Genomic DNA, 9,889 nt, shown 5'->3' with positions numbered 1-9,889 from the left:
TTTTAAGACTGCAATATCAGCGCACTGATTACGGCAAAAACGAGCCTATAAGGGCAATGTTTAACGTGTTCAATAAATACTACGTGCATTTTGACTTTTCTATGTCCATTGATGTGTTTAAAAATAATTTAAAGAGACGTACCCTAGTACGCAAGATTTCTATTGATTGTTTAAAGTAGTCGTAAGTTAAATTGTGTGTGATCCAAAATGTATTGTAAGCCCTGTAAACATATACTATGTATTGATAGTTAAAGATGATGGGGTTTTTACGCCTGCTTGAGAGCGGTCGATGTATGATCATCTCAAGGAGGCTTTTCCCCATCTAATCCAATTCATGAAGGCCTGTATGGCCAGATGAATCTATACCTATAAAGAAGGATTTCTGTCTGTCTGTCTGTCTGTCTGTCTGTCTGTCCGTATGTTCCTTATAGAATCGAAAACTACTGAACCAATCGGCATGAAAATATGCATGTAGAGGTTTTTTGGGGCCAGGAAAGGTTTTAGTGATGGTTAGAAACCCCTCCCACCACTAAGAGGGGGGGCTCCCATACAAATGAAACACAAATTTCTGCATAACTCGACAACTAATCAAGCAAATAGAACAAAATTTGGCATGTGGGTGTTTCCGGTGACAAGAATTTATTCTATGGTACATTAAAACCCATCTCCTCTTTATAAGGGGAATTATAACTCCTCTCCTCTTTAAAAGGGGGGGCTTCCATACAAATTTCCTCATAACTCGAGAACTAATCAAGCAAATGGAACCAAATTTGGCATGTCAAGGTTTTCGAGGGCAAGAATATTTTCTATACTAAATTAGGACCCCTCCCCACTTTAAGAGGGGGGGCTCCTGTACCAAAGAAACACAATTTTCCTCATAACTCGAGAACTAATCAAGCAAATGGAACCAAATTTGACACGTGGGTGTTCTTGGAGACAAAAATTTTTTCTATAATAAACTGCGACCGCTCCTCACTTTAGGAGGGGGGGCTCCTATACAAATGAAATACAAATTTCCTCATAACTCGAGAGCTAATCAAGCAAATGAAACCAAATTTGGCATGTGAAAGTTTTCGAGGGCAAGAATATTTTCTATGGTGAATAAGGACTCCTCCCAACTTAAAGAGGGGGGGCTCCTATACAAACGAAATACAAATTTCCTCATAACTCGAGAACCAATCAAGCAAATGGAACAAAATTTGGCACGTGGGTGTTTTTGGAGACAAAATTTTTTTATGTGATGAACTGGGACCCCTCCACACTTTAGGAAGGGGGGCTCCTATACAAATGAAATGCAAATTTCCTCATAACTCGAGAATTAATCAAGCAAATGGAACCAAATTTGGCATGTGAAAGTTTTCGAGGGCAAGAGTATTTTCTATGGTGAATTAGGACCCCTCCCAACTTTAAGAGGGGGGGTCCTATACAAACGAAATACAAATTTCCTCATAACTCTAGAGCTAATCAAGCAAATGGAACCAAATTTGACACGTGGGTGTTTCTGGAGACAAAATTTTTTTCTGTGATGAACTGGGACCCCTCCTCACTTTAGGAGGGGGCTCCTTTACAAATGAAATACAAATTTCCTCATAACTCGAGAGCTAATCAAGCAAATGAAACCAAATTTGGCATGTGAAAGTTTTCGAGGGCAAGAATATTTTCTATGGTGAATTAGGACCCCTCCCAAATTTAAGAGGGGGGGCTCCTATACAAACGAAATACAAATTTCCTCATAACTCGAGAACTAAACAAGCAAATGGAACAAAATTTGGCATGTGGGTGTTTTTGGAGACAAAATTTTTTTATGTGATGAATTGGGACCCCTCCCCACTTTAAGAAGGGGGGCTCCTATACAAATGAAATGCAAATTTCCTCATAACTCGAGAATTAATCGAGCAAATGGAACCAAATTTGGCACGTGAAAGTTTTCTAGGGCATGAATATTTTCTATGGTGAATTAGAACCCCTCCCCACTTTAAGAGGGGGGCTCCTATACAAACGAAATACAAATTTCCTCATAACTCGAGAACTAATCAAGCAAATGGAACCAAATTTGACACGTGGGTGTTTCTGGAGACAAAAATTTTTTCTATGATGAACTGGGACCCCTCCTCACTTTAGGAGGGGGGGCTCCTATACAAATGAAATTCAAATTTCCTCATAACTCGAGAACTAATCAAGCAAATAGAACCAAATTTGGCACGTGGAGGTTCCTGGAGGCAAAAATATTTTCTATGGTGCATTAGGACCACTCCCAACTTTAAGAGGGGGTGCTTCTACAGAAATAAAATACAAATTTCCTCATAATTCGAGAACTAATCAAGCAAATGGAACCATATTTAGCATGTGGGTGTTTTTGGAGGCAACCATTTTTTCTATGATGAATTAGGACCCGTTACCTTTTTAAGAGGGGGCTCCCATACAAACGAAATACAAATTTCCTCATAACTCTAGAACTAATCAAGCAAATGGAACCAAATTTATCATGTGGGTGTTTTTGTAGGCAAGAATGTTTTCTATGGTATATTTTCTATGGATTTCCCCACTTTAAGAGGGGGGGCTCCTATACAAATTAAAAACAAATTTCCTCATAACTCGAGAACTATTCAAGCAAATGGAACCAAATTTGACATGTAAGTGGTTTTGGACGCAAGATTTTTTTCTATGGTGAATTGAGACCCCTCTTTTCTTTACAAAGCGAGTTATATCCCATCTCCCCTTTAAGAGGGTGGGCTTCCATACAAATGAAATGCAAATTTCCTCTTATCTCGAGAACTAATCAAGCAAATGGAACCAAAATTGGCATGTGGGAGATTTTTGAGTCTTGAATTCATTTTACGATAGTTAGAGACCTCTCACCCCTGTGGTAGGGGGATATGGACTCTCATATAAATAAAACAGAAATTTTTGCGAAACTCAAAAACTAATTGAACTCGAGAAATACGAGAATCTTCCATAAAACGTTAGTCAATACAAGACCACAAAAACTATATATTGTAACACTAGATCATTCAGGACGAGACGGTCGCGAGTGTTGCCGGTGACCCGCCGTCGGAAGCGCCGCCCACTGAGGGGCTTGCAAAACTCGAGATTGTGACAAAGATCATCCGAGATTCATGATTTATATACAACACAGGTTAATTTGTGGCAATACGAAGTTTGTCGGGTCAGCTAGTAAAATAAATAAATTAAGCGAGAAAAGAAGAGAGCGATAGAAAGTTAAAGAAAGAAGAAGAGAGCGAGGGATCGAAAAGGAGAGCGACAGTGAGCAATAGAGAGACACAAAGAGAAAGAGAGAGACTGAACAGCACTAAAAAAATTGTTTACAATTGTTATTGTTTGTTATTGATAAAAATTGAATTTTATATGCATTTTACAAACAAATCTCAGCTTCAAAACATAAATACAGAAATACAGAGTTACTGTATTCAGCAAAGTTTCTTATGCTAACGTGTATTAAAACTTTAGTCCAAAATTGATGGAACATATGAGCAATGACTAATTCCATTGACGCCCTCTGACGTACGCTTTCCAACACCTTGAAAAGCTATTCTTGACACAAATCTCCAAATCGTTGCAGCATTTTCATCTTTCCTCCCACTGATACAGCAAAGAAACCGAGCTGATACCATGTAACGAATAATAATAATGATGGATGATGGATTTTTGCGGATTCTCCGTTTAATGATCTGGAAAAGGCAAAACATTGGAAAACATATCCTGCGTACGGTACGGTACGGTGGGGAAAATAAGGGCAGGAAACTTATTCTTTTCGTCGAACACTTGTTTGAAATTTTCGAGCCAGAAAGCGAAGGAAAAATGCAATCCCTTAGTCAGACATATTTACGACGTGTTTGCGGTACATTGCCAGTATGGATTCCTTTCATTCCTCAGTCGTTGAAATTTTCCGTCATTTCCGGGTTCAGATCAACGAAATCGTATAGAAGATAGACCCGGCCAGCGAGGGTACAAGATTGAGCAGATCGCCAGCAACAACAGAAAAAAGTCTTGATAAAGGAAGAGGCACGACGGGGTGGTAGCCGAAAAAAGCCCAACAATTTCGGAGATGGGATGAGCTATTCGGAGGATGGAGAATCTTTCGGCTATCCGTTCGGGACCGGGCTATGTTGGCGGTATTGATGATTCTGTTCATCCATTGGAAATTGATTCATGTGTGGAAATTGGATTTTTGCAGTAGATTGAACCTACACAGCGGGTGAGATGAACAGTGTATCTCATCGTATTGTGGATTCGGCCCCCTCTCCCTACTGACACCCTAGCAGCATCAGCCAAACACTTGTATCACTTTGGCGGTCGGTATGTTTCTGATGCTGAAGGTTCAATTCAGAGACGCTTTGTTGGATCTAAACGAACTTTGATTTTGATTGGTGAAATCTGAATTTTATTCGAAGGATCAGGAAATTACTTGGATTATGCTCGTTCGTCATGTTTTGCGTGTGCCAGTGCGTGAGTACGGGATCCTGTTCGGACTGGACCTAGCTAGCAGTAACGGTGAAATCGTGGTGCTGTACGGGGATGCTTGACTCGCGGTTTGAAACGCGAAGGTTTTTGTTTGCTCACAAGTCGAACGTATGCACCGGATTGATAAGTGAGAAAATGTTGTAATGGTTATATTCTCAACAGGTTTTATGTTACCCTCGAGGTACGATGCTGGCCTAATAAATCAGTCGTCGTATGTTCGAATTTCGGCTGGGAGAAGCTGCTAGAGTCAATAGGATCGTAGCACTAGCTCGGCAATTGTCTTGAACTCTAACGGCTGTATGCAAAGTTTGTTATAAAGAAACAGAAAATAAAATCTAGTTTTATTTTCCATTTTCGTTACGCTAGGTAAAATTGCAACCGACCCAGCATGGTGGTCCAATTGTTTTGTCTATCACTGTATATGTGAAAGTCATGCATTTGTATTTCATTAAATTAAAGTCGTTTATTCACTGTTACACTACATGTAACAGATTTTATTCAAAGTAAACCTCTACGGGTGGCATTAGATTATTCACATTCTTCGTACACTAACAAAGTGATTGGCTTGCTTCACTTTGTAAGTAAATTACCACAAAAATACCACAACTAAAGCTTCCTAATTGGCTATCGTCACCACCAACGAAAATATTGTCCCGCTTAACTCATACGGTTTCACTGCCGATGCAACATCCAATCAACATTGAGTATGAATTTTTCCCGATCGTTGATAATCAAGGAAAAATTAATTACTGGATAAATGATTTTCCCGGTCAGTGTAACCAACCACTAATAGCTCGTTTATTTTAATACTCCGGTTGAATATCAATTTGGCGCAACATTAAATAAAACAAGCCTGTTATAATTACTGACATTGAACCCAAAAGCGTAGCTCAAACCGAATTTCCCTTTACGGACGCAAACGGATTGCTAGAAAACGGTAAAAAAGTGTAGGGTACCACAAGTAATTTGTATAATTGAACCAATCCCAGCGTGTCCCTGTAACCTAGCTCAAGTTCAAATTCTTGTTAACGAGAAAAAAAGAGAGAAGCCGCAAAAAGCTGATGGAGATAATAAATTGATTTCGTTTTCGCTATTCGAAGCCGCAACAACATACAGCCATCCAATTTCCTTTTTTTCCTAACGGAAAACAATCGCTTCCTAGAAGTAAATGGTCAGCAATAACGTCATTCTCTTGATATTCAAATATGTATCAGCAATAATCTGATATTGATCAGCGTAGCCAAATAAGAAGAAACCTTCCCATTTATTGTTCCCAACAATTCCCCATTTCCCTGTACAGCATCATTTGTCACACAAAATTTCCATCCCCTATCAGGCGGTTATTGATTGTCTTGTCAGAGCGACTCTCTCTTTCGTTTCATGGCGGCCGTCAATCAAAGTGAACTATGACCCTATGGTTTTTGGGAACCTCTCTGCCAGGCTCAAACTCTCCGAAGATCGATCTATTTAGTGTATTTGCATTTGTCACAAGTCCTTCTCCGGTACAGCACACAGATGATTCAGCTCGTTGACTTTGTTAGCTGACCTACATTTTTTGCTGTCATTTCAGTGTCAACAACGACGGTGGAGGCTGTGCTCGGTCGCACGGCAACCCTTCCGTGTGACATCACGCCAGACGAGGTGAACGATCGTGTCTATATGGTGCTGTGGTTTCGCGAGAGTGCCGGAAAGCCGCTGTACAGGTGAGTGCCAAACCGACCAGAATGGCTCGGTTTTCCCGGCAAGAAGTCGGCTATTAGTGCGGAAGAAATCGATAAATCATCCGATGTTTCTGAATTGACAATATGACGACGTGTTCATCCGCATTGTTCGGAAACGCTTTAATTTTACGCTTGTGATGTTTATTGAATGCGTCAATCTGAACAGGCGAACAAATTTTCACTTTTGAAAAATATTTAGTTAGTGGTTGAATCGCTTGTTGCTACCAGCAATGTGTCTGATCCGCAACTGAATTTCTTCAATTCGTTACTGATTTACTAGTGCAAAAATCTTTCAAAAATTCAATGAAGCCATTCAGTATCAAATGAATCAGGGTTCCAAATTGCAGTCTGTTATTTTTCCGGTTTAGAAGGTAAAGAGAGCACTAGATCGGTTAAATCGACGACTTATATTTCTTTATCTATCAAAACACTTTAGTGAAGTCCAAACAAAAAAGTTTCCGCATACATACTTTAAATGACGAAAAAATATTACCCTAAGTGTGTCCATGAAAAAAAGTTTGCGGTTTCAAACAGTAATATTTTTATTGCCGTAGGACTACGTCTTACCCCATGTCGCCAAAAATTTACTTGCACCGCACGGATAGCTCTTGGCGGATTTTATAAATATAAAAAGGTTGTGCAAACGTTGATTAATAACATTTTGTCAATTTCTAACGCACTTACATTCAATTTTTGCATATCAAAAAGGGACTCGATTTTGGCAACATAGGCGATACGCATTTGTTGCCAAATTCGAAATCCAACTGTACCGATAATTTATTTGTTATACTATGGAAAACCCGAAAAGGCAATATTGCACCCTGATAATATTCTATATAAGTATTAGGATATGAGTAAATTTACCTTAGTGAATAACGTAAGGTGTACAAATTTTAATAGTTGAAGTTCAAATATGCAGAAAAAAAATGTCAAAAGTAGCCCCGTTTGACGGTACTCCCGCTAATTGAGGGGAATTGAGGGTCCCCTCTGAGCTTTTTTTTCTTAGCTTTTTTTTCTTGCTGCCCTGAAGCGTTCAATCTGACAAAATTCGGTAGAAAGTCGATTGCATGGGACTCGGACACTTGACGTGGAATGACCCACTGACAAACTAACATAACACATAGAAGAAAATCCTTTAAAAATCATCGTCCTACACATTTTGCTTACACACTCTATCCCTCTGTTTAGCATGTTGTGGACTAGCTTGTATTTGTAGGGTTTTATACTGTAGGATTTTTATAATTAAATGGTTTTATACTGAAAACTCTAAGTAACACTTGAGCGCCGCGCTGTGGCCGCGTTGCGAAACATGCTTTTTGAAAAATGGGTGGTTTTTGGATGGCCGATGGAATCAACGCGAGTGTCTCGCCTGTTTATCTGGGGTTTTATTATTTTTATGTGACAAGGCTTATACAAATTTGAAAAAAAGTTTATGTCGCCCCCCCATTCCAAAATTTTCGAAAATTGAAGGGGCAAAAAATAAAGTGTAATACATATTATGTTGCATTCTTTAGTGATAAGCAGATTTTTTACAGTTCACCGAGTTTACATCTCTAAATTACCCAATATGTGCAAAGTTAAAGTAATTATCCGCTTAGTCTCGATCAACTTTCCTTCATCAACTTTTTGATTCCTGGAGTTTTTTGATTCCTGTTACAGGTCGCAGGCGGTCCCAAAGCCGAAAATTGGATGTGCTTGAAATCAGACTTTTGGCTCCATTTACTTTAAATCTTTTTCCATTTTATTTTAACTTGTTTTAAAAGAACCGAATTAGATTGAGGCATCAATAAACTAAACAATATATTAGTGAAATTTGGTACCGCTTTTGACGGATATATTCCGAATTGTAGGAGAGTTATTTTATGCTGTCATCGGTAGTAGATAGATTAAAGTAGAAATACAACAAATTAGACACTCCGGAATATCAGCTTTCAGTGCTCTCGGGGCTCCAATTGGTCGTTTTATTCCGTAGTGTCCAAGAACTTACCCTAATTTTGGATGTTGGGGACATAAAGCTTTCAATTTTACCTTACAAATACAATATTTTACCATGCACTGAATGCATGCAGAAAGGATGTTACTGAATTGTTCGAAACTTTTCGGACTATTGTCATGTTGTGATTATCATTGGGATCAATGGTGGCCCCGACATTGACATAAAATCAAGTTATGTTAAGCTATATTTCTTTTGTACTGTGCATCTTCTTCTGCTTTAAAAATTGAGTTTTAGTATGGATTATGGCAAACATTTCAATGATTGGTTCGGTTTGAACTAAAATTTAAGTACTGTACAACATTTTTGTGTTAAATATGCATTAATATGGAAAAATAAACACTGGTTTCTATTCCTTTGTTCGGTTTTGAAGGTTTGATGTCATTATTTTTTTCTTGCCCCTTCCCTTGAACAATATTTCGAGACCAGGACATAAACTTTTTTTCAAATTTGTATAAGCCTAATTGAATATTGTTGAACATTTAAAACTCAGAAAACACGACAAAAAGGCGTTGAAAATATGACTAACAAACAAAGAAAAGACAACGGTAAAAGGACTGTGTAACGACGGAAATGCGATGAAAATATGGTGAAAATTAAAAAAATACGATAAAAAGTTGACAAAACAGTAACAAAGAAGCAACAAGCTAACACGACAAAATCGTCAAAAAACATTTAAAATGTGCCAAAAACAGTCGATAAAATACGCATAAAAGACGACAAAATGATGACAAAGATACAACACAAAGACGACGAAAGAGCGACTAAAAGGCAGTTAAAAAAAATCAAACAGAGGCGCAATAAGACGGGGCTACCCTATATGGCATAAAGAAATTTGGCATAATGCTGTTAGGCATAACGCCATTTGGCATAAATCCATTTGGCATAATGTTCATTTGGCATAATGGTTATTTGGTATAACGACTTTTTAGCATAATTGATAATCTAGCCAGATTTTGTTGTTTGGTGCTTCGATCGCCTCACAAGGAAAGAATGATCCGTCCTTACTCGCTATCGCTGGTTCGGACCCAACTGTAGGGAAGAACTAGAGGTCAGTAAGCCTAGGAAAACAAATAAACCTAGACATATGTGATTTCTGCAGGGGGTTTGCCCACCGCAGTGGCCGGTGGTTCCGACGGCGGGTCACCGGCGAACACTCGCCGTTGCCTGCGGCCGGCTCGCTCTGAATCATCTAGGAAAACGAACATAAGGTCATAAAATAAGTTTGAGGAATTATGCCAAATGCCGTTATGCCAAATGGCATTATGCCAAGTGCCTTCTTATGATTATGCCAATTGGCCTTATGCCAAATAGCATTATGCCAAATGGGCGCCCCCCCCCCAATAAGACAACAATAGTCTTGACAGAATACAAAGCAAAACCTAGGCTTTGCTACGTTCCGTTATCGAAACTTTATCTTCTGTTTTTATGCGACGGACTTCGCAGCCAGCTGTAAGAGTGCAGGATAATTGCAGGGCCAGTTGCTACGATCCTGTTGACTCTGGCAGCCTTTCCCCAAAGACAACAAAAAACAACGAAATGATGACAAAAGATGATGTAAAGATGACCAAAAAAACGGAAAAAGTTAGACGAAAAGACGTTAAAAACGCGACAATAATGCCTAAAACAAGCGTCAAAAATCGGCAAATAAGCGACGAATACATAATAAGAAATGGAAAATAGACAATAAAAA

General features: G+C 38.8%; 1 protein-coding gene across 1 annotated transcript in view; it reads left to right on the top strand.

Annotated features, from left to right (window-relative positions):
- Positions 1-5,163: 5,163 nt before the first annotated feature.
- Positions 5,164-9,889, top strand: part of LOC128745651 (serine-rich adhesin for platelets) — a 242,653-nt gene continuing 237,927 nt past the window's right edge. The window contains exons 1-2 of the mRNA XM_053842728.1: positions 5,164-5,251; positions 6,053-6,185. Of these exons, the coding sequence (XP_053698703.1) occupies positions 5,164-5,251; positions 6,053-6,185 (221 nt within the window). The remainder of the gene's footprint in view (positions 5,252-6,052; positions 6,186-9,889) is intronic.

This window comes from Sabethes cyaneus, chromosome 1, assembly GCF_943734655.1.
Source record: "Sabethes cyaneus chromosome 1, idSabCyanKW18_F2, whole genome shotgun sequence".
NCBI classification, from domain to species: domain Eukaryota; kingdom Metazoa; phylum Arthropoda; class Insecta; order Diptera; family Culicidae; genus Sabethes; species Sabethes cyaneus.
This window is presented reverse-complemented; position numbering and strand designations above follow the sequence as displayed.